Here is a 26,064-nt window from a genome sequence, read left to right as displayed (position 1 = left end):
TTTCACTAATACTAATCTCTTTCAGTTCCTCGTGCTCACTAATTCCTTGGTTCTCTGGTGTTTTGCGGACAATTTCTGTATCTTCCTCCGTGAAGACAGACACACATTGTTTAGTTTCTCTGCCATTTCCTTATTCCCCATTATAAACTCTCCTGTCTCTGCCTGGAATGGACCCACATTGGTCTTTGCTAATCTTTTCCTTTTCACATTCCTATAGGAGCTTTTCCAGTCGGTTTTTATGTTTCTCCCCAGTTTGCTCTCATATTCTATTTTCTCTTTATCAGTTTCTTGGTCCTCCTTTGCTGAATTCTAAATCAAGTTTCCAAACCTCAGGCTTACTACTATTTTGGCCACTTTATGAGCCTCTTCCGTTGATCTAATGGAATCTTAAACTTTTCTTCGCTTTTCCGGTTGGATTTTTGTTTCTTAAAGGAATCAATATTTTATGTAAATGCATAATAATTCTTTAAACGCAGGGGAGCATGTGATGTGTTGGGTACTCTGGATCTGTGGAGACTGTGTTTACCTTAGCAGTGATATAGACAGGCTACCAACACTTGTAATAGTACAACACTATTTTATTAAGCTAGGAACTGTTGAGCATACTTTCACTGTGGGTCGACACTATGTTAGATTAAGCTGAAGGCCTATGCCTAACCTGACCAGTCTAAAGTGTCAGCACATGGTGAAGGTCTGTGCTACTGACTGCGAGCTCTGTCCTTCTCAGAGGTTGCATCCCGAATGAGCGGGAAAACTAGTGCCCTCTGGCTTTATAGTGAGCGTGCCCTAACTGGTGATTGGCTGCTGTGTTGTGTGTGTTGATTGGTCTTGCAGTGTGTCAGTCAGTGTGTGTCTGCACCATTATATACTGATGTGTATATTATGACAGCACGGTGGCGCAGTGGTTAGCCCTGCAGCCTCACGGCGCCGAGGTCCCAGGTTCGATCCCGGCTCTGGGTCACTGTCCATGTGGAGTTTGCACATTCTCCCCATGTTTGTGTTGGTTTCACCCCCACAACCCAAAGATGTGCAGGGTGGGTGGATTGACCACACTAAATTACCCTTTAATTGGAAAAAATGAATTGGGTACTCTAAATTTATTTTAAAATAAATAAATCAATAATTCCTTAAACGCTGGTGATTGTCTGTCTATTGTCATACGTTTTATTGTAAGTTCCCAATCTACCACAGACAACTTACCCCTCATACCTTGATAGTTTCTTTCTGTGAGAAACACCCAGATATATCAAACAAAAGAACCACATAACCACCATAGCCTATCTTCATGGCAACCTGGCATGCATTGGGGTGTTCCAAACAGAAATGGGAACCCAAAATGTGTTAACTTCCAAATACCCTTTCACTCTGTGATCCTTGTGAAATTTGAAACCAAGCATTGCCCACAAGGCTCAAAGCCCACTGGAGGCAAAGTCATGAGACCGGCCAGTCCAGCAGAAAGAAACCCTCCGACCGTCCCTACTGACCAACTGACAGAATGAATGGAACAGGATGGAATTGACAGCAGAAAAATGCACAGAATCTCACCTCCGTAATCACTTGTGAACTTGTTGGTGTCTCAACAGGTGTGGTAAAACACAAAATCAGATCCCACATTGAGAGCAGATGAACGACTTTTCCCCAGTATGAAATCGCTGGTGTCTTCACAGGCGAGATGGATGACTAAATACCTTCCCTAATCAGAGCAGGTGAACGACCTCTCTCCACTGTGAATTCGCTGGTGTTTCTGCAGACAGTATGAATATGTGAATCCCTTCCCACACTGAGAGCAGGGGAAGGATCTCTCCCGAGTGTGAATTCGCTGGTGTGACTTCAGGGTGGATGAATATCTGAATCCCTTCCCACACTGAGGGCAGGTGAATGGCTTCTCCCCAGTGTGAACTTAATTATAATAATGATATTTTATTGTCACAAGTATGAAGTTACTGTGAAAAGCCCCTAGTCGCCACATTCCAGCACCTTGGGCAGCACGGTAGCATGGTGGTTAGCATAAATGCTTCACAGCTCCAGGGTCCCAGGTTCGGTTCCCGGCTGGGTCACTGTCTGTGCGGAGTCTGCACGTCCTCCCCGTGTGTGCGTGGGTTTCCTCCGGGTGCTCCGGTTTCCTCCCACAGTCCAAAGATGTGCGGGTTAGGTGGATTGGGCATGCTAAATTGCCCGTAGTGTCCTAAAAAGTAAGGTTAAGGGGGGGTTGTTGTTGGGTTACGGGTATAGGGTGGATACGTGGGTTTGAGTCGGGTGATCATTGCTCGGCACAACATCGAGGGGCGAAGGGCCTGTTCTGTGCTGTACTGTTCTATTTCTAATTCTAAACCTGTTTGGATAAGCTGGTATGGGAATTGAACCCGCGCTGCTGGCCTTGTTCTGCATTATAAACCAGCTGACTAGCCCACTGAACTAAACCAGCCACTGATGTGATGTCAGGCTGGATAGCTCAGTGAATCCCTTCCCACATTGAGAGCAGGTGAACGGTCCCTCCCCAGTGTGAACTCGCTGGTGTCTCTGCAGGGTGGATAACTGAGCGAATTCCTTCTCACCCTGAGGGCAGGTGAATGGCCTCTCCCCAGTGTGAATGCGTCAATGAATCTCCAGCTCTGATGGGGCTCTGAATCCCTTCCCACAGTCCCCACATTTCCACGGTTTCTCCATGTTTTTCGTCTCCTTGTGTCTGCAATTTTCAAATTTGCTGATGACACTACAGTTGTGGGTCGGATTTCAAACAATGACGAGACAGAGTAAAGGAATTAGTTAGAGAATCTGGTGAACTGGTGTGACGACAATAATCTCTCCCTCAATGTCAACAAAACAAAGGAGATTGGCATCGACTTCAGGAAGCAGAGTGGAGAACATGCCCCTGTCCACATCAATGGGAATGAAGTAGAAAGGGTCGAGAGCCTCAAGTTTTTAGGTGTACAGATCACCAACAGCCTGTCCTGCTCCCCCCATGCCGACACTATAGTTAAGAAAACCCACCAACGACTCTATTTTCTCAGAAGATGAAGGAAATTTGGCATGTCAGCTACGATTCTCACCAACCTTTACAGATGCTCCATAGAAAGCATTCTTTCTGGTTGTATCACAGCTTGGTATGGAGCCTGCTCTGCCCAAGACCGCAGGAAACTACAAAAGGTTGTGAATGTCGCCCAGTCCATCACGCAAACCAGCCTCCCATCCATTGACTCTGTCTATAATTCCCACTGCCTCGGAAAGGCAGCCAGCATAATTAAGGACCCCGCGCACCCCGGACATACTCTCTTCCACCTTCTTCCGTCAGGAAAAAGATACCGAAGTTTGAGGTCACGTACCAACCGACTCAAGAACAGCTTCTTCCCTACTGCCATCAGACTTTTGAATGGACCTACCTTGTATTAAGTTGATCTTTTCTCTGCACCTTGCTATAACTGTAACATTATATTCTGCAGTCTCCTTCCTTCCCTATGTAGGGAATGCACTGTTTGTACAGCATGCAAGAAACAATACTTTTCACTGTATACTAATATATGTGAGAATAATAAATCATATCAAATCAAAAATCTCTCCAGGTCGGACAATCAGTTGAAGCCTCGTCCACACACAGAACACGTGTACAGTCTCTCCCCGCTGTGAATGGGGTGATGTGTTTTTCAGGCTGTGTAACTGGTTAAAGCTCTTTCCACAGTCAGTGCTCTGGAACACTCTCACTCGGGTGTGTGTGTCTCGGTGCTTTTCCAGTCACACTGATGTTTAAAATCTTCTGAAGCCGACATTTCTCTTTCTAGATTCAAAGGCCGATGATATTTAAGCCCAAGTGACTGACAGATTTAGAAGTGACGTTTGAGATTTCTGTCTGTAATTCCTCCTCTATCCTATAAGAACAATTTACAAAGTCAGCACTGCCAGTACAGGATAAAAACTCAGAACAGACAATTTCTCTGGATCACTCTTTCCCCTCTTGTTCCCCAAAAGCTGTAAATCTCCGTCCCACACACTCTCCCTCCATTCTCACTCTGCTGTATCTAATATTCACCCTCCCAATTCTCCTGAAGGTGCTGATTCAGGCTGATTGACAGATCCCTGCTCACTGCTTCCTGTCCTGGACACAGAGACCATAACAAATCCGAGCTGCAGTTGGCCATTCAGCCCATTGACCCTGCCTAACCATTCAATGGGATCATTGGCCGATCCACCTCAGCACCATTTTCCCACACTATCCCCCATATCCCTCGATATCTTCAATATCTAGAAACCTATCAATCTCTGTTTTGAAAATACTTGATGACTGAGGCTCCACGGTCTCTGGGGTAGAGAATTCCAAAGCTTCACCGCAGCTCAGCTTTCTCTCCATTTTCCTGCCAGTGGGACCTCTTAATCCTCGACTCCAGCACTGTGCTCCAATCCCCTCCCACTATCAACTCATGGGTATCCAGCTCCAGGGTGGCACCCAACGCCCTCTTCATGAACCTACATCATCCCAATTGGGGCCATACATGCTTACCAGTGCCACAAACCTCCCCTCCAATGCAGCCCTCACTATTACGTACCTGCCCCCCGATCCACTGCCACCTTCTCCAACTGAAACCTCACCCACTTGCCGACCAAGATCGCCAACTCCCGAGGCCTAGTATCAAACCCTCAATGAAACGCCTGGCTCACCCACCCCTTCCTGAGCCTCATCTGATCCTTCACCCTCAGATGGGTCTCTTGCAACATCACCACATCGGCTTTTAAATTCTTCAAATGCGCAGAAACTCTTGCTCTCTGAACCAGCACCCCACCCCCACCCCACCCCCCCTCCTCAATCCCCTCACGTTCCACGTCACCATTCTGACCAGGGGCCTCTCACCACTCCAACCCCCCCAACCCGCACACCTCCTATCGCCATCACCTTTACCCCATCCAACTGGACCCGCCTCACCCCATTGTTACCGTCGCATCCTCTCCCCCCCTCTCCCCTTCCCGAATCCCTCCATCCACTTCCTCTTGCAAACACCTCACCCAATATCAGAGCTGCCAACCTTTCCCAACAGAAATCAGTATTCCAGATTCCAAAAATCAGTATGTTGGCAGTATAGTGATATGCATCACTGTAAATACACAAGGGGTTAACGTAAATACACTACGACTAAGTAAACACTACAGGGAGCACCAGAGTTGTCATGACACACAGACATACAGCCAATGGGTCATTCGAACAGGACACAACCAATGGGTAATCAGGTCACCCAGAGATGGCATTACCACAAGGGGACCCTTCACAACCCATATAAAAGGACAGGGCACACATGCTCTGCCTCTTTCCACAGACCCACAACTAGAGAGTACATCAGGGTTGATCGGAAGCATCACACCCAGCACGTGGCTTGGAGCAGACTGGTTAGTTAGACTGAGTTACTACAGCAAGATTAGCAGGAGATTCGAACTCAAGTGGGAGAATTGTTAACTGTTCAATAAATGTGTTGAACCTATCTCCGAGTCGGGAGCGTCCTTTGTCAGAGCATACATCAAGGAAGCAGCTTATGCTACATGAAGAAGCATAACACAACAGACAGTAAAATCTGTATTTTCATTTCAAAGAAAAAGTGCCCAGCAATCTGAAGTACAACTTTACTCCCGTTGATTGGCCTACCTACGTTTCCTTGTGTGGTGACTCCTGCCAGAGCCACCCCCCCTCACCACCACCCCCTCCAGAGGGTGCGGTACGTTTCAGCGCCAGGACTTTTCAGCGCCAGAAAAAAAAAATTCAAGTGTTAACAAAATGTTTTTATTGTAAAAGATCCACTTATAAAGATCCAAAGACAGTACATTAAAACAATTTACAAATCTGTAAGTTCATAAAATCAATCATTAAAAAGAAAGTTCATTGGACATTCATTGGATATTCATTGGAAAAAGCGCATTTAGTTTATTAGATTGTGCCCTATTGAACGAAGGTAGTCAATTTCATTCCTGCTGCCATATTCGGAAACAATTCTCAATATCCTCTCATCAGCTTTTCTATATTTAAGTAATTTTAATTGAGGTTCATTGCCAGTTAAAAGTTTCTCGAAGTGCTCGTCTCTTCCCTTTTGAACATGTTGAAGGACATCAATGAACTTCCAGATAGTTGGGTGTGACATTAACAGTTCACTTTTCAATCTCCTGTTGGCCGCCTCAGCATAGTCATTTGTTCTGTCATCCCCATCTAATGTTCTTTGATACATCTAGGTAGGAAATAAAGGACTTCGTCTGCCTGCTCCTCGGCGATTAGGACGGCCGATATAATTGTCTTTGAAATAGTTTAAAACCGGAATTAACTCCTCCGGTAAATTACCTGCTAAAGAATCCACGTGACTGTCAAGGTCGTCAACTGGCACAAAACATAGGGCAGTTATCATTTTCGAATGTAATGCAAAATCGGGATTGCTCTTATATAAACGCATGAGACCAAAACCACTTATCTGCCTAAGTATATTTTGAGACAGATGAAAAAGGCAGCCTCTTACTTCTATATTGGAGAAGGAGTCTTTCATGGCGGTAAAAGCAGCGCGTTCAAAATCACAATTGATAATGGCAGGTCCTGCGTTTGTAATCATCTCTTTTACCGTCGCAAACAACATCATATAGGTCGCATACTGTTTGTTTTGTAAAAGCGCGTACAATACAGGGTGAACTCCGTTATTTTTCCTAACCATGATGATATAAACTTGATAAAATAGGTGTGGTGCTACCGCAAATGTTCCGTCAGCATACCAAGTCGTGGAAGTTGCCATGTGTTCTAACCAACTCTCTCTCCCAAATATAATAATCCGTTCGTTGTTCGTACCACTATCCTTTAAACAGAAATTTTCCTCGGTTTCTGGGGTGGGTTTATAGATCATGTATTGATGAGGTAACTGAAGCTCTTGAATCGATCTTGGATTATCGGGGACCTGATTAACTTCGTCTCGTTTTCTACGAATAATTTTTCGCATTGCCTGCCTGTTTGGTAACTGTGCCATACCTGCCACGGACGTTTTTTCAATGCACTTGTTGATAATCGTACTTGGAGGCTCACAAGTCTTTTCAGCCCGGTCTCTCGCATCAGTTATGACCTTTTCCACTTCGATAGCAACTGCAGATGGGGGATGAGTATGTTCGTTGATCTTTTCGATCACCTCTCTTTCTAACGTGTGAATGCGGGCCTTGCACCTACCATCCTCATGGCATCGCCAAAACTTAACTTGCTTTTGTTTCTTGCTTTCTTTGTCGAAACTATGTATAAAACCTTCATGACAGAACTTCTCTCTGCCTCGCTTGCTTTTCACTGATTCAGCCATGGGTTTAAAGATATGGAACTTACCAAATTTACCAAAAGAAATTTACCAAATAACTAAGTAAGTATAAAAACTTGTTAACAAAACTCTGACATTATCTAAACAGTAATCATAATAAAACTCCAACAAAATCTAAAGACAGTTAGAACGATGAAAATACCAAATAACTAAGTGTAAAAGCTGGTATACCTGTGTCATACTTGTGACCATACTCAAGAATGATTTCTGAATGAATGAGCGCTGAAACGTCCTGGCTCTGAAATATTTGGCGCTGATATATTTGGCGCTGAAACGTCCTGGCGCTGAAACGGCGGCGCTGAAACGTCGGCGCTGAACTGTCCCATTCCCCCCTCCAGAGTAACCTGTCCCCACATGCCCAAACCAACCTCCCTCAATCCAAGAAACAATACAGAACCTCACCCATATGGAGAAAAAAAACACAACACATGTAAATAAACAGGAGATTTTAAAATGGGGAAATTGCAGAGAAACTAAACAATGTGTGTCTGTCTTCACGGAGGAAGGTACAGAATTCATCCCCAAAACACGAGAGAACTCAGGGACTAGTGAGCAGGAGGGACTGAAAGAGATTAGTATTAGTGAAAAAGCAGTACTGGAGAAATTAACGTGGTTGAAAGTTTATAAATCCCCAAAAGCTGATGCTCTCCATCCCAGAGCGTTGAAAGGTGGCTGTAGAGATAGTGGATACATTGGTGATCATCTTTCAAAATGAATTCTCCCTCTGTGTATCCGAACATGTGCCGAAGTGTGGCATCAAGGGTCTTTTCACAGTAACTACATTGCAGTGTTAATGTAAGCTTACTTGTGACAATAAAGATTATTATTATTAGTCTGACACCAGTAGGAGGGAAAATGCTACAATCTATTATAAAGGATGTGATAACATACGGATTAGGAGCAGGAGTAGGCCACTCGGCCCCTCGAGCCTGCTCCACTATTCAATATGTTCATGGCTGATCTGATTGAAACCTCAACTCCACATTCCTGCTGACCCCCGATAACCTTTCACCCCCTTTCTTATCAAGAATCTATCCAGCTCTGGCTCAAAAATATTCAAAGACTCTGCTTCCACTGCCCTTTGAGGAAGAGAGTTCCCAAGACTGCAAGCAAAATGTTCTCCTCTGCCTTAAATGGGCAAGTTATTACTTTTAAAGTGCCTCTAATTTCCAGATCCTCGCACAAGAGGAAACATCCTTTCCACATCCACCCTGTCAAGGCCCCTCAGCATCTTATACGGTTCAATCAAGTCACCTAAACTCCATCGGACACAAGCCCAGCCTGTCCAATCATTCCTCATAAGACCAGCCTCCAATTCCAGGTATGAGTCCAGTAAACCTTCTCTGAACTGCTTCCAACACATTGACATCATTCCTTAAATGAGAGCAATACTGTACACAGTGCTCCAGATGTGGTCTCACCAGTGTTTGCCAACAGCACAGTAGCACAAGTGGATAGCACTGTGGCTTCACAACGCCAAGGTCCCAGGTTCAATTCCCTGCTGGGTCACTGTCTGTGCGGAGTCTGCACATTCTCCCTGTGTCTGCGTGGGTTTCGTCCGGGTGCTCCGGTTTCCTCCCACAGTCCAAAGACGTGCAGTTTAGGTGGATTGGCCATGCTAAATTGCCCTCAGTGACCAAGAAGTTTAGGAGGGGTTATTGGATTCCAGGGATAGGGTGGAAGTGAGGGCTTAAGTGGGTCGGTGCAGACTCAATGGGCCGAATGGCCTCCTTCTGCACTGTATGTTCTATGTGTCCTGTACAACTGAAGCATAACCTCCCTACTTTTGTATTCAATTCCCTTCACAATAAACAATAACATTCTATTAGCTTTCCTAATTACTTGCTGTACCTGTACACTCGCCTTTTGTGATTCATGCACAAGGACACCCAGATCCCTCTGAATCTCAGAGCTCTGCAATCTCTCACCATTTAGATAATAAGCTTTTTTATTCTTCTGGCCAACATGGACAATTTCACATTTTCCCACATTATTCTCCATTCGGCAGATATTTTCCCCCTCACTTAACCTATCTATATCCCTTTGTAACCTCATTACGTCCTCTTCACAATTTACTTTCCTACCTATCTTTGTATCATTGGAACATAGGAGCAGGAATTGGCCATTCAGCCCATCGAGCCTGCTCCACCATTCAATACGATCATGGCTGATCATCCACTTCAATGCCTTTTTCCCCACACTATCCCCATATCCCTTTGTGTTATTGATATTTAGAAATCTGTCAGTCTCTGCTTTAAACACACTCAGTGACTGAGCTCCCACAGCCCTCTGGGGTAGAGAATTCCAAAGATTCACAACCCTCTGAGTAAAGAAATGCCTCCTCCGAGACCCGTCCTAAGTGGCTTCACCCTTATTTTGAAATTGTGTCCCCTGGTTCCGGACTCCCCAACCCGGGGAAACATCTCACCTGCACCCACCCTGTCTATTCCTGAAAGTATTTTGTAAGTTTCAATGAGATCCCCTCTCATTCTTCAAAATTCTGGAGAGGTCCAGTTTCCCCAATCTCTCTTCATAGGACAGTCCTCCCATCCCCAGAACAAGTCTGGTGAACCTTCATTGCCCTCCCTCTGTGGCAATAATACCTTTCCTAAGGTAAGGGCAGTAAAACTGCTCACAGTGCTCCAGCTGTGGTCTAACCAAGGTTCTATACTATTGAAGCAAGTCTTCACTACTCCTGTACTCAAATCCTCTTGTGATAAAGGCCAACATCCCATCAGCCTTCCTAATAATGATAATGATCTTTATTGTCACAAGTAGGCTGACATTACCACTGCAATGAAGTTACTGTGAAAATCCCCTGATCTTGCTGCACCTCCATGTTAGCCTTCAGTGACTTATTGACATGACACCCGGGTCCATTTAATAATAATAATCTTTATTATTGTCACAAGTAGGCTTACATTAACATTGCAGTTAAGTTACTGTGAAAACCCCCAGTCCGGCGTCTGTTCGGGTACACAGGGAGAATTCAGAGTGTCCAATTCACCTAACAGCACATCTTTCAGGTCCTGTGGGAGGAAACCGGGGCACCCGGAAGAAGCCCACGCAGACTCACGGAGAACGTGCAGACCCCGCACAGACAGTGGCTCAAGCCGGGAATCGAATCTGGGACCCTGGCGCCGCGAAGCAACAGTGCTAACCACTGTGCTACCAAGGTCCCTTTACCACTCATGAGGGAGACCATTTGGCCCATTCTGCTAATACCAGATTCAAGCTCAATCTTTGTCAATTGTTTTGATGAGGGGACCAACTGTAATAAATCCAAGTTTGAGGAAAATTAGAAAAAAAATTATATTCTATAGCACCACAGAACCTCCAAAAGAAATACTTTTGAAGTGTGGTCATTGTTGTAATGTACAATACTGCAGGTAGAACTGGGAAATCCATTTGATTTGAAAATGTCATCACTTTTGCACCATATTCACGGATATAAGTAACAAGGTCAAGGAAGCTATTTTAAACTCCAACATCATGATTCTTGCAGCCATTTCACATTACATAACTTTTCTTTATTAGTCACATATTGATTTCACATTTTAAAAAGTCACAAAACCGTTGATTATTCAACAATGAATGTATAGAATCAGATAAAGGGATAGTATGAAACAGTTCTATTGTATTCCTGTCTGAGAAACCCCCAGTATAAATCACATGGATTTGACTGACAAATGGGTAGTGACACAAGTTTCGACTTCCCATTTGAGCCTTCTGTCTCTATTGCTCGTGTCAGTGACAGGCAGGAGACGGAGCTGGGGGCTGAATTTAGCTGAGAATAACGGGGCCTGGGCCCCAGGGGCCTGTGGCCAGGAAGGTAGAGATGAGGCTGAGAGGAGATGAACCATGATCCTATTGAATGGTGGAGCAGGCTCGAGGGGCTGAATGGCCAACTCCTGCTCCTATGTTCTTTTGAAAGAAGTTTGTCCTGACAGTGCAGCATTCCCTCAGTGCTGGGACGAGGAATGTCGGATGTGATTTTTGTCCTCGGGTCCCTGGACTGGGATTTGAACCCACAACCTTCTGACCCAGATATGAGAGAGCTGCCCACTGAGCCACGGCTGACACAATAGACAATACAAAGTTAGAAATGGAAAGTTACCCATTGAAATCCCCCACCCTTTGCCTCCAGTGCCTAAATCTAATAATAAAACCCCCCAGTATAAATAACATGGATTTGACTGACAAATGAAGTGTTGGTTTAGAGCCACAAGTTGCGATTTTTTAACTTCCCATTTGAGCCTCGGGCACCTTTCTGTCTCTGTTGCTCGTCTCAATGACAGGCAGGCAACGGAGCTGAGGCTGAATTTAGCTGAGAATAACGGGGCCTGTGCCCCAGTTGGGAAACTGCCATGGGCGTCGCACTAATAGAGACAGGAAGGTGCTGGAGGACTGACTGGGAAATTTGCCTCCAACCAATTGTTATATTGGTCACTCGGAGCTAAAGAGAAACCTGTCTCTTTAAATACATATACAGGGAAGAGGCTGCAATGAAATCTGACCCTTTAAACCTGCACAAAAGCAGGAGGTTCAGATTCACAGGCTGCAGGAGTCCAGTCAGCCCATTGTGCTCCTGCTATCTCTTTGAAAGGTCTCTGATTCATCCAACTGCTCTGCTCTTTCCCCACAGCCCTGCAAATTTTTCCCTTTCAAGTATTTACCCTTTGGAAAGATGCAATTGAATCTGCTTTCAGGCAGATCAGAACAACTCACTGTGTAAAAAAAATAAAAATAAAATCTCATCTCCCCCTCTGGCTCCTTTGCCAATTCCCTCAGAGGGACTCACTTTCTATTAAAGAGCCTGTCAACCCCTCTCACCCATTTTCCCTAAAGTACATCAATCTAATCATGAAAAGCCCAGAAAAATCAAATATTTTTCCTGATAAAAGTTTATTAATGAAACAGGACATGGTTAAACAAACAGGAAATTACTTGAGGATCAAAGACAACCAGAGTAAAAGGATGTTCACAATGTTCTGGACCCATCACTGCTGCCTCATGGTGCTGAAGACCCAGGTACGATCCCAGCTCTGGATCACTGTCCATGTGGTGCATATTCTGCCCATGTATACATGGGCCTCACCCCAACGACCCAAAGATGTGCAGGCTAGGTGGATTGGCCAGGCTAAATTGCCCCTTAATTGGAAAATAAATTGGGTACTCTAAATTTATGAAAACAAGGTCCACAAGCCTGACCCTGACCTTCCGCTTGCTGCCATTAGAATTCACCACCTTGCTCTCAGGCTCACATTTCTGTCCTCGACCTGCTGCAATGTTCCGGAGAAGCCCAACACAAGCTGGACCAACAGCCCCTCATCTTCCCATGAGGCACTTTACAGCCTTCTGGGCTCAACATTGAGTTCAACAACTTCACACCCTGAACTCCCTCCTCCATTTTGATTTGTGTTTTTGCTGAGTGCCAGTCTGCATCTTGTTTTCATGTGTTTTGCTTCCAGACAGAGCTGTCCTTTATTCTGCCATTAACACTGACTCTGGACCAATGCTTTGTTTCTTTACTAAAACCATTACCTCTCCCATTGCCTTTTGTTCCAGGACATTTTTGACATTTAATCTCACCCACCCTCTAACCAACCCCTGACTTTCTCTTTTGTTCTGTCTGACCCTCCCCCTTTCTCAGCAGCATCAAACCCATCACATTTCTCCCTCTCTTTAGTTCTGAAGTCGAGTTACATTGGACGTGAAACGTTAACTCTGTTTCTCTCCACAGATGCTGCCAGACCTGCTGTGTTTTTCCAGGTCTTTCTGTATTTATTTTAGATCTACCTGTATGATTCGCTTATTGTCACAAGTCGGCTTCAAATGAAGTTACTCTAAAAAGTCCCTAGTCGCCACATTCCGGCGCCTGTTTGGTGAGGCTGCTACGGGAAATGTCCATCAGCTTTTGAGGATAATGTCAGTGGAAATGTGCTCTCCCAGCTCAAAGAGCATCAGCCCACTGGGAGCAAAGTGGTGAGACCGGCCAGTCCAGCAGAAAGAAACCCTCCGACCCTCCCACTTCACCAAGTGTCAGAATGAACATGGTTCAGTCCTGGGTGTGATTAACAGCAGCAATAACAGCAGAATCCAACCCCTGTCACCACCTGTGGAATCGCCGGTGTCTCACCAGGCTGGATGACTGAGTGAATCCCTTCCCACACTCAGTGCAGGTAAATGGCCTCTCCCCGGTGTGAACTCGCTGGTGTTCCCGCAGTGTGGATGATGTTCTAAACCTCTTTGTGCAGAGAGAGCAGCTGAATGGTCTCTCCCCCGTGTGAATGCGTTGGTGGGTCATCAGTTCCTGAGAGCTTTTGAAACCACTCCCGCAGTCAGAGCATTTAAAGGGTCTCTCATTGGTGTGAGTGACTTTATGTCTCAGCAGAGTGGATAAATGAGCGAGTTGCTGACCACACACTGTGCAGGTGAACGGCTTCTCACCAGTGTGAACCCGCTGGTGTTTCCGCAGGTTGGATGATGTTCGAAATCTCTTTGTGCAGTGAGAGCAGGTGAACGGTCTCTCCTCAGAGTGAATGCGCTGATGTTCTATCAGTACCTGAGACCTTCTGAAGCACCTCCCACAGTCAGAGCATTTAAAGGGTCTCTCATTGGTGTGCGTGACATGGTGTCTCAGCAGATTGGATGACTGAGTGAATCCCTTCCCACACACAGAGCAGGTGAACGGCCTCTCCCAAGTGTGAATTCGCTGGTGTGTCTGCAGGCTGGGTAACTGAGTGAATCCCTTCCCACACTGAGAGCAGGTGAATGGTCTCTTCCCAGTGTGAGTGTGTTGGTGAATTTCCAGCTCAGACGGATATTTGAATCCCTTCCCACATTCCCCACATTTCCACCGTTTCTCCATGGTGCCGGTATCTTTGCGTCTCTCCAGGTTGGACAATCAGTTGAAACCTTGACCACACAGAACACGTGTCCGGTCTCTCCCCGCTGTGAATGGTGTGATGTTTTTTCAGGCTGTGTAACTGGTTAAAGCTCTTTCCACAGTCAGTGCTCTGGAACACTCACTTGTGTTTCGGTGCTTTTTCCGGTCACACTGATATTTAAAATCTTCTGAAGCAGACAGAATGGACATTTCTCTTCCTAGATTGAAGGGCCGATGATATTCAGGTCCCGATCAATCGAATAACTCTGTCAGATCTTGACATGACAATTGATTTGAGATTTCTGTCTGTAATTCCTCCTCTTCTAATAGCCTGTAAAAGGAGTTTACAAAAGTCATCACTGTCAGTACAGGATAGAAATTCAGCAAAGACAATTGTAGTTTCTATGGAATATTCTTTCCTCTCTCATTCCCCAAAGGTGTAAATCTCAATTCCACACACTCTCCCTCCATTCTCACTCTGCTGTATCTAATATTCACCCTCCCAATTCTCCTGAAGGTGCTGATTCAGGCTGATTGACAGTTCCATGCTCACTGCTTCCTGTCCTGGACACAGAGACCTGAAAATCTTCATGCAGGCTCCCAGACAGATATATGCCGGTATTAAATGGACCAAAAATGTGTTTATTGTGTAAGATTGTTCCAGTTGGTTGAGATACAAGGATTTGTGATTGATCATGATCTTGAACTTGCTGTCTATGAGGGTAGCCAAACAGTTTTATCAATAATCACGAGATGAAATTGGAATGACACCGCAGGATTGTCGAATGGGACCCACTCGAGACTTACGGAATTGCTCAACATAGAGTTGGCATTGACTCAAATTGTCCAATGGGCTCCTGATCTTCTGTAATAAATCTGATTGGAATAATTTAGCTGGAAATATATAACCTAGTTACAGTACTATATTACAAGACTAGAATAATAATATATTAATAATTTGGACTAAATACTCCCAAAACAGCAAAGACCCCACACGAGGATCTCGAACACGCCAAAAGGTGCCCTCGTGGAACCCCGGGGTGTGACCGGATTGTGAACATTACAGTACATTACAACAGCAAGTGACCGATCCCATCGGAACAGTCTTGCAGTCACAAAGACAACCTTTGACCATCACCCTCTGCCACTAAGCCAGTTTTGGATCCAAATTGCTCTGGACTCTTACCTTCTTGACCAGTCTTCCATGCGAGACCTTGTCAACAGCCTTACTGAAGTCCATGTCGGCTGCATCAACTGGACGGCCTTCACCTACACACCTAGTCACATCATCAAAAAAGTCAAATAAAATTTGAAAGACACAATCTCCTGCTGACAAACCACGCAGACTATCCTTTGTTGAAATAAATTTAGATTACCCAATTCATTTTTTCCAATTAAGGGGCAACTTAGCGTGGCCAATCCACCTACCCTGCACATCTTTGGGTTGTGGGGGCGAAGCCCACACAAACACAGGGAGAATGTGCAAACGCCACACGGACAGTGACCCAGAACCTGGGACCTCTGCACCATGAGGCAGCAATGCTAACCACTGTGCCACCGTGCTGCCCCGGCCGTGCTGACTATCCTTGATTAATCCTTCCCTCTCCAAGTGGAGATGAATTCTGTCCCTCAGAATTGTTTCCAATAGCTTCCCGGCCACTGAAGCTAGACTCACTGAGATGTAATTCAATGTTTTTTCCCCCATTTCCCTTCATGAATAATGGTACCACATTATCTGTCCTCCAGTCCTCTGGCACCGCTCCTATGACCAGAGAGAATTAGAAAATTATTGTTGAAAATTATTATCCTCTGCAATTTTCATCCTTGCCTCCCACAGCAGCCTGGGATACATGTCATCTGGGCCTGGGGATTTAAACAAGTCACCAATTGAAGGTGAGAATGAGGAAAGAAATGGAATGGGGAAGAAAAGAAAGTGTTTTACTCCCAGATGTTGGGGACAGGAGGAAGTTTCAGTCTGTGTGAAGCTGGAGCAGCAGCAGCTTTGCTGGGCAGACAGTGGAGGAAACTCCGTGCAGACACTGACACAAAGCCCAGATTCTGATTGGCTCCAGGACCACGCCTTCCGGTATTCCACGCATTCCCATTGGTCAATCTCCCTGATGTAGACAATGAGAGGCGGATCAGACACCCACGTGGGAGTGGGCGTGGTTTATCGGGCCAGCGGCTCTGAGCTGGCGTCCAATCCGCAGGGTGTTGTTTCTGCGACCAGCGCTATTGCTCCCAATGGGAGACTGCGTGCTGGGAACGCCCCGTAGCGTCACAGAGGAGCCCTGCCAATAGGATTCACTCTGCTCCGCGGTGACGTCAGCGGGTTTCAGTGCGCAGGCCCGGGCCGCGGGTACCCCGCCCCCACCCATTGTTCCCCTCCCCCCCCTCTTCGATATTTCCAGGCAACCGGCTGACGGCTCCGGCCAAAGCGATAAGCCCCTCGGTGATCTCCCACTCCCCACGGCCCGGGACTGCGCATGTTCAAGAGAGAGGAGTAGCTGCGCATGTACGGGAGAGAGCCCGCCCCTGACCTTTATGCTGAGGTATTGACCAATCGGAAAACCAGAGGACCGGAAGGACTCTCGTCCTCCAGCCAATCAGAGCGCGGTCTTTGTGTAAATGAAGATTGAGCCTCACACAGATCGAAACCTCCTCCTGTCTCCAACATCTGTGAGTAAAACACTTTCTTTTCTCCCCCTTTCCATTTCTTTTCTCATTCTCACCTTCAATTGGTCACTTGCAGCAACTGAAGGGAAGGAAGTGAATCCAGGGAGGATGCAGACTCTGCAAAGCTTGGCCCAGGACACTCTCTCTCTCTTAAAGACATTGACATCCTTTGCTCCCTCAGCTTGACATATTTATTGGTCTGGCTAAAAGGATGGTCTCTTTCCAAATGTTCACAATTAAAGGGCTGGTTTCCCCAGGAGATGGCTGACATTTAAGGGGACAGTAAATTAATATCAGGCATATATGTCTAGTGTTGTTATATGGTACAGAGTAGATATATTATTGATGGTTTTGTAATAAAATACATTTATTATTATTTCCAGTTGTGTAATATTGTGCTGCAGCTATGATATATATTTCCAGTCATCTCTTCCTTCAGAGGGTTGTTAGTCTCTGGATTTCTCTTCCACAGGGACCAATGGAGTCTGGGGGTCATTGAATATATTCACGGATGAGTTGGACACGATGAACTGGCAGGAAAATGGGGAGAAAGCTAAAGTGAGGAGGGATTTCTTCACTTGAGGATGTGCTGAAGCTTTGGAATTCTCTACCCCAGAGGACTGTGGAGTCGCAGTCATCAAGTATTTTCAGCACAGAAACAAAAACAGAATGCAATGGATAATCACAGCAGTCTGACAGCATCTGTGGAGAGAGAAGGGAGCTAATGTTTCGAGTCTGAATGAATCCTTGTCAAAGTTTTGACAAAGAGTCATCCATACTCGAAACGCTATCTCCCTTCTCTCTCCACAGATGCTGTCAGACCTGCTGAGATTGTCCAGTATTTTCTGTTTTTGTTTCAGATTCCAGCATCCGCAGTAATTTGCTTTTATTTTCAACACCAAGATTGATGGGTTTCAAGATATTGAAGATATCAACAGATATGGGGGATATTGTGGGACAATCGTGCTGAGATCAATCAGCCAATGGGCTCATTGAATGCCTGAATGTCCCTTTTATGGACTGACTTTATTAAACACGACATCCCTGTGTGCTTCACCCGATGCCGGTGTTATGTAGTTACATTGTGTACCTTGTGTTGCCCTATTATGTATTTTCTTTTATTTCCTTTTCTTTTCATGTACTTAATGATCTGTTGAGCTGCTCGCAGAAAAATACTTTTCACTGTACCTCGGGACACGTGACAATAAACAAAATCCAATGGGTCGAATAGCTGACTGCAGCTCCTATTTGTTATGATCTCCGTGTCCATGACAGGAAGCAGTGAGCAGGGATCTGTCAATCAGCCAGAATCAGCACCTTCAGGAGAATTGAGAGGGTGAATATTAGATACAGCAGAGTGAGAATGGAGGGAGAGTCTGTGGGATGGAGATTTACAGATTTTGGGGAATGAGAGAGGAAAGAATGTTCCAGAGAAACTAGAATGATCTGTTTTGAATGTCCATTCTGTACTGATAATGATGTATTTTCCAGATTGTTTTTACAGCATATTAGAAGAGGAAGAATTACAGACAGAAATCTCCACTGTCACGTGTAGATGTGATAGAGCCACTCAATTCATCGCGACCTGAATATCAACAGCCTTTTAATCGCAAAGGAAAAACATTCACAGTTTGACAGCTCCAAAATATTTTAAACAGTATTGTGACTGAGACACACACACACACCTGAGTGAGAGTGTTCTACTGTACTGACTGTGGAAAGAACTTTTAAACAGCCTAAAATATCATCACACCATTGACAGCGGGGAGAGACCAGACAGACCGTGCTCTGTGTGTGATCGAGGCTTCAGCTGATTGTCCAACTTGGAGAGACAGAAAGAGACACAAAGTATGGAGAAACCGTGGAAATGTGGGGACTGTGGGAAGGGCTACAGAGCCCCATCTGCGCTGGAAGCTCATCGACGCAGTCACACTGGGGAGAGGCCGTTCACCTGCTCTGTGTGTGGAAAGGGATTCAGTGATTCATCCACTCTGCAGAAACATAAGCGAGTTCACACTGGGGAGAGGCCGTTCCCGTGCTCTCAGTGTGGGAAGGAATTCAGAGATTCGTCCCATCTGTTGACACACCAGCGAGTTCACACTGGGGAGAGGCCGTTCACCTGCTTCGTGTGTGGGAAGGGCTTTGGCGAATTATCCAACCTGCAGACACATCAACGCGTTCACACTGGGGAGAAGCCATTCACCTGCTCTCAGTGTGGGAAGGGATTCAGTATTTCATCCACCCTTCAGGTACACGAACGGGTCCACACCGGGGAGAAGCCGTTTGCCTGCTCTGAATGTGGGAAAGGATTCAGTGATCCATCCCACCTGCGGAGACACCGGCGAGTTCACACAGGCGAGAGGCGATTCACCTGCCTTGAATGTGGGAAGGCATTCAGTGATTCATCCACACTGCGGAGACACCGGCAAATTCATACTGGAGAGGGGCTGTGCATCTGCTCTCAGTGTGGGAAGGGATTTCGTAATTCATCACACCTGTTGAAACACCAACAAATTGACATGTGATTACAGAGGTTGGATGCGGTTTTGTTTCCACTCTCAAAGACATCCAGGACTATATGTTGCTCATTCTGACAATTGGTCAATGGGGATGGTTGGTGTAGTGATCTCTGTATTTGCATGTAATGATGAAAATTGCTTATCGTCACGAGTAAGCTTCAATGAAGTTACCGTGAAAAGCCCCTAGTCGCCACATTCCGGCACCTGTTCGGGGAGGCTGGTACGGGAATTGAACCGTGCTGCTGGCCTGCCTTGATCTGCTTGAAAAGCCAGCGATTTAGCCCAGTGTGCTAAACCAGCCCCTTGATGTACACAAGGGGTTAATGTGTAATCAGCAGCACCACATGATCTCTAGAGGGCGGGATCAACAGGGATATAAAAAGCAACCACATTGTGTCTCCCTCAGTCTCTCTCTCTCTCGGGTGCACTGTGATCAGGGTAATATCAGAATAGTCCAGATAGCTAGCGGAGTTACATATAGTCACTGTGTTCGATATTATTAACCTTATCATACGTATCAAAGTTAAAGTAAAGAACTCATGCAATTATTGTTATAGTTACTCAATAAACCTTTGTTGTTACTGGATGAGTTTGAGTCTTCTTCATTAAGATTCAGAAGACCTCATCATCAATCAAGGATTGAGTAGCACTAGTTACCTATCACACAGGTAACAAGACATGGTACCAGGAGTGTTGGCTTTGAAAGAACTAGTTAGATAAGGTTAGACAACAAGAAGAGAAAAAAACCCCAACAAATTCGGATAGATATTCGACCACGGAAGTCTTCGCAGCATTTGGACATCTCGGGCAAGAAAACAACAACCGGTAAAATGGACTAATTTCCACCACCACAGCAACACAGATCCTCTGGTAATCTCCAGTATAATTGGAAAATATTCCTTCAGCAATTTAATTTATTTATGGAAATTAAGGACATGACCACTGTGCCAGATTCTAAAAAAATTGCCGACCTCTTATCTGTGGCAGGCAAACAGGCCATTGATATATATAATTCATTTACTTACGCGGAAGGGGAGGACAAGGAAAAACTGGACATCATTATGAAAAAAATTGACAACGACTGTAAATCTGAGGTTAATGAGACATTTAGATCATAGAATTTCATAGAATTTGCAGTGCAGAAGGAGGCCATTTGGCCCATCGAGTCTGCACCGGCTCCTGGAAAGAGCACCCTACCCAAGGTTAACACCTCCACCCTATCTCCATAACCCAGTAACCCCACCCAACACTAAGGGCAATTTTGGACACTAAGGGCAATTTATCATGGCCAATCCACCTAGCTTGCACATCTTTGGACTGTGGGAGGAAACCGGAGCACCCGGAGGAAACCCACGCACACATGGGGAGGATGTGCAGACTCCGCAGAGACAGTGACCCAAGCCGGAATCGAACCTGGGACCCTGGAGCTGTGAAGCGATCGTGCTATCCACAATGCTACCGTGCTGCCTTTTGAATGCTTTAAATTCACCAGGCGCCTACAAAGACCAGGAGAACCGTTCAGCAGCTTTCTTAGTGACTTAAAACTGATGGCCCAATCCTGCAATTCTGAAAATCTCCGTGACTCCCTCATCATGGACCAAATTGTCAGTGGCATCCCTGATGAGGAACTCAGAAAGTCCCTTCTGAAACACAGAAACCTAACACTTGAAATGGCCATTCAAAAATACTCTGCTCATGAAATTACTGAAGCACAATGTGGTGAATGTAATATGATAATTTACACTATGTCTTTGTAAGCACAGTAGCGTTATCCGACCACTAGGGGGAGTAGCTCTGGGAATGCTCAGGAGCGTGTACAGGGCTCCATCCTTGGCTCCGCCCATGACTCCTCCCTCTAGTGCTGCTGTATAAATACCCTTGTCCAGAGTCAGCCTGCAGTTCACTGAGAGTTCATCAACGGGTAACAGGTTGGCTCTGTAGTAAGTCGATTAAAGCCTAGATTCATATCGGAAATACGTGTCTGGTGAATTGATGGTTCCATCACACAGTATGAACAATTTACTGACCGGGATCAAGGCCTCCACCACGAGATTGGATCCGCCAAAATGGTGGCCCAGGCATCTCGAAGGCATTCCTCCACCGGCAATCCCGCACGCGCGAACCTAGAAGTGTCCCACACGCATGCGCAGTTCGCCCGAAGATTGGACACAGATGAAAAGACTACTGCGCAGGCATGGCGGGACAGCGTGATGACGTGTCTTCACTGTGGACACGCCCATTTAAAAGGGCAATGTCCGGCTTTAGGCAAACAGTGCCTGAGATGTGGAAGATACAACCACTCTGCCTCTAAATGCAGAGTTGTCCTGCACATGACTTCCACAGGACAAAATCTAAGGCCCCGTGATGTTAGGAACGTTGCATCTATGGAACGTAAACCAACCTACAGTGATTACTTATCTGAAAATGATGGCCTAGCCTGTGACTACTCGTACGGCGTGGACACGGTTCAATCAACCGAGGAACCTTGCATAACAGTCACCACGCCTCATCCGAAATGCCCGAAAGTAAACAAGAATTTTAAAGCTACAAAAGACAAATGTTTTTCCTCCAACGGTTTTCCTTATACGGTTCAATCGAGTCACCTAAATTCCATCGGACACAAGCCCAGCCTGTCCAATCATTCCTCATAGAGTGAGAGAATTTTACAGGATGCAATGCGGCCATTCAGCCCATCTTGTCTGCGCTGACCATCAAACCTTGTACACTGTGGCATTTCAAGTGCTCATCTGAATACTTATTCAAGGTTGTGAGGGTTCCCGCCTCTACTACCTTTCAGGCAGCCTCTGGGTGAAAGGTTTTTCCTCAAATCTCCTGCCCATTACCGTAAATCTATGGCCCCTGGTTATTGACCCCTCCGCTCCGGTGAAAAGTATCTTCCTGTGCACTCTATCTACGTCCCTCATAATTTTAGACATCTCAATCAAATCCCTCCTCAGCCTTCCCCGCTCCAGTGAAAACAACCCCAGCCTACCCAGTCTCTCTTGATCGCTGAACTGACCCAGCCCCGGCAACATCCTGGTGAATCTCCTCTGCGCCCTCTCCAGTGCAATCACTTCCTTTCTATAGTGTGGTGACCAGAACTGCTCACAGTACTCTAGCTGGGGTTTAACCAGCATTTTATGCAGCTCCAGCATAACCTCACTGCTCTTATATTCAAAGCCTCGGTTAATAAAGGCAATAATCCCATTGACCTTCTGAACCAGTTTATCCCTCCTGCTGTCTTCAGAGATCTGTGGACATGCACACCAAGTCACTTTGACCCTCTGTACTTCCCAGGGTCCGACCATTTATTGTATATTACCTTACCTTGTCCTCCCAAAATGCATGACCCCACACTTTTCAGGATTAAATTCCATTTGCCACTCTTCTGCCCCTCTAACCAGCCCATCTATGTCATCCTGTTATCTAAGGCCTTGTGTCTCACTATTCACCACACCACCAATTTTTGTGTTATTACTTATCATACCTCCTAGATTCACATCCAAATCATTAACCTGCACGACAAACAACAAGAGATTCAGCACCGATCCCTACGGAACACCACTGGACACGAGCTTCCGGACACAAAAACAACTTTCAACCATCACCCTCTGTCTCCTACACAAAGCCAGTTGTGCATCCAGTTTGCCAATTGCTCTGAATCCCATGGGCTATTACCTTCTTCATTAGCCTCGCATTGGGGCTGGTTTAGCACCGGGCTAAAGAGCTGGCTTTTAAAACAGACCCAGGCAGGCCAGCAGCACGGGTTCAATTCCCGTACCAGCCTCCCCGAACAGGCGCCGGAATGTGGTGACTAGGGGCTTTTCACAGTAACTTCATTTGACAATAAGCGATTTTCATTTCATTTCATATGGGAACTTGTCAAAAGCCTTACCAAAGTCCACGTAGACTACATCAATCGCACAACCCTCATCTTACACCTTACTACCTCAAAAAATTCAATCAAATTTGTAAGACATCCTCTCCCTTTGCCAACACCAAGCTGACTATCCTTGATTAATCCTTGCCTCTCCAGGTGGAGATTAATTCTGTCCCTCAGAATTGTTTCCAGTAGTTTCCCGACCACTGGCCTGTAATTCCTGCTTTATCCCTCCTTCCCTTCTTGATTAATGACGCCACATTAGCTGTCCCCCAGTTCTCTGGCACTTCGCCTGTGGCCAGTAAAGATTCGAACATCTTTTTCAGAGCCGCTTGCCTCCCACCGGAACCTGTGATACATCTCATCTGGCCCTGAGGGTTTATCCACTTTTAGACCCGGTAAAACTGATAATACCTCCTCCCCGCCATTGTTAAGTCGTTCAAGTAAATCACAATGTGCCCTTCTGATTTCTAGACCGGCTTCATCCTTCTCCTTCGTGAACACAGATGCAAACTACTCATTTAAAACCTCACCTCTATCTTCCGGTTCCACACACACATTGCCAAGTTGGTCCCCAATGGGCCCTACTCTTACCCTGGTCAACCCCCTGCCCCTAACATACTTATAAAACATCTTTGGATTTTCCTTTATTTTATCTGCCAGTGCTTTTTCATTCCCCCTATTTGCTCTCCTAATTTCTTTCTTAAGTCACCCCCTGCATTTTCTGTAGTCCTCGAGGGCTTCTGCTGTATTGAGCCTTCGGGATCTGCCTTAAGCCTTCTTTTGTCTCCTTATCCAACACTGGATATATATCCCTGATATCCAGGGTTCTCTGGCCTTATTGCTCCCACCCCTCACTATCATGGGAACATGTTGGTCCTGTACTCTCTCTGTTTCCTTTTTGAATGAATCCTACAGCTCCGATGTGGATTTTCCTAAAAGTAGCTGCTCCCAGTTAACTTTGGACTGATCCTGTCATATTATATTAAAATTAGTTCTCCCCCAATTCAGAACCTTAATTTTGTAGCATCCCTCCTGCGCAGAATGAGGTGATTCAGCCCATCGAATCTGCACCAATCCTCTGAAAGAGCAATCCACCAAGCACACGCCCCTGCCCTACCCCAATAACCCCTTAACCTTACCGACACACATCCCTGGACAGTAAAGGACAATTTAACATGGCCAATCCACCTAACCTGCACATGTCTGGACTGTGCGATGACACAGGATCACCCAAAGGAAACCCATGCAGACACGGGGAGAATGTACCAACTTCACACAGCCAAGGTGTGACCCAAGGTCAGATTGAACCCAGGTCCCTGGTGCTGTGGGGCAGCTGTGCTACACAGTGTGTCGCTATGTCGCTGCCTCATAAGACCAGCCTTCAATTCCAGGTATGAGTCCAGTAAACCTTCTCTGAACTGCTTCCAACACATTTACATCATTCCTTAAATGAGAGCAATACTGTACACAGTGCTCCAGATGTGGTCTCGCCAATGTCCTGTATAACTGAAGCATAACCTCCCTACTTCTGTATTCAATTCCCCCACAATAAACAATAACATTCCTAATGAACTTTCCTAATTACTTGCTGTACCTGTATCCTCGCTTTTTGTCATTCATGCTCTTGAACACCCAGATCCCTCTGAACCTTAGAGCTCTGCAATCTTTCACCATTGAGTTAATAAGCTTTTTATTCTTTCTGCCAAAATGGACAATTTCACATTTTCCCCACATTATTCCACATTTGACAGATCCTTTCCCATTCACTTAACCTCTCTGTAGTCTCTGTACCCTTTGTAGTCTTCTTATGTTCTCTTCACAATTTACTTTCCGACCTATCTTTGTATCATTGGAACATAGGAGCAGGAGTTGGCGATTCAGCCCATCGAGCCTGCTCCACCATTCAATACAATCCTGGCTGATCATCCACTTCAATGCCTTTTTCCCCCACACTATCCCCATATCCCTTTGTGTTATTGGGATTTAGAAATCTGTCAGTCTCTGCTTTAAACACACTCAGTGACTGAGCTCCCACAGCCCTCTGGGGTAGAGAATTCCAAAGATTCACAACCCTCTGAGTAAAGAAATGTCTCCTCCGAGACCCGTCCGAAGTGGCTTCACCCTTATTTTGAAACTGTGTCACCTGCATCTCTCCTTTCTATTCCTTAAAATATTTTGGAGGTTTCAATTCGGTCACTTCTCCCTATTGAAATCTGTAGAGAATACAGGCCCAGTTTCCCCAATCTCTCTTCATCGGCCAGTTCTGCCATCCCCAGGATAAGTCTGGTCAACCTTCATTACCCTCCCTCTGTGGCAATAATACCTTCACCTTTTTTTATTATAAACTTAGAGTACTCAATTATTGTTTTCCACTTAAGGGGCAATTTAGAGTGGCCTAGCCTGCACATCTTTGGGTTGTGGGGGCGAGACCCACGCAGACACGGAATAATATATTTCCTGCTGTAAAGGTGCAAAAGGCACCAAATCTGTACACAGTACTCCAGCTGTGGTCTAACCAAGGTCCTATACAATTGGTCTATTCTGGCTGTTCTCACTACTTTGATTCCAGTGGGCTGATGCTCTTTGAGCCTGGGAGAGCACATTTCCACTGAACTGACTGAGAAAAGCTGATGAAGGGCATTTATTTCATCCTGGACAGTGAATAATCTTTTTCCTACCACTGTGGGTCGATCTAAAATAAATACATTTGTCTCCGTTCCATTGAGTCTACAGCACAGGGCCAGGCCAGTCGGCTCAATTGGTCTCTGTCAGTATTGATGCTCCACATGA

The 26,064-nt window shown here is 45.7% G+C and overlaps 1 protein-coding gene and 1 long non-coding RNA gene across 2 annotated transcripts in view; one reads left to right on the top strand and one right to left on the bottom strand.

Moving 5' to 3' along the window:
* Positions 1–10,815: 10,815 nt before the first annotated feature.
* LOC119952260 lies at positions 10,816–15,663 on the bottom strand. The gene is made up of 2 exons (XR_005457799.1): positions 15,383–15,663; positions 10,816–14,527 (listed from the first exon to the last, which is right to left on the bottom strand). It is a non-coding gene; the product is annotated as an uncharacterized LOC119952260 (long non-coding RNA).
* A 561-nt stretch (positions 15,664–16,224) lies between these two features.
* LOC119952148 (zinc finger protein 420-like) overlaps positions 16,225–26,064 on the top strand; it is a 147,498-nt gene continuing 137,658 nt past the window's right edge. The window contains exons 1-2 of the mRNA XM_038775738.1: positions 16,225–16,875; positions 18,364–19,312. Coding sequence (XP_038631666.1) covers positions 18,723–19,312 — 590 coding nt within the window. The 5' untranslated portion in view covers positions 16,225–16,875; positions 18,364–18,722. The remainder of the gene's footprint in view (positions 16,876–18,363; positions 19,313–26,064) is intronic.

Source organism: Scyliorhinus canicula, chromosome 17 (assembly GCF_902713615.1).
Source record: "Scyliorhinus canicula chromosome 17, sScyCan1.1, whole genome shotgun sequence".
Classification (NCBI taxonomy): Eukaryota; Metazoa; Chordata; class Chondrichthyes; order Carcharhiniformes; family Scyliorhinidae; genus Scyliorhinus; species Scyliorhinus canicula.
This window is presented reverse-complemented; position numbering and strand designations above follow the sequence as displayed.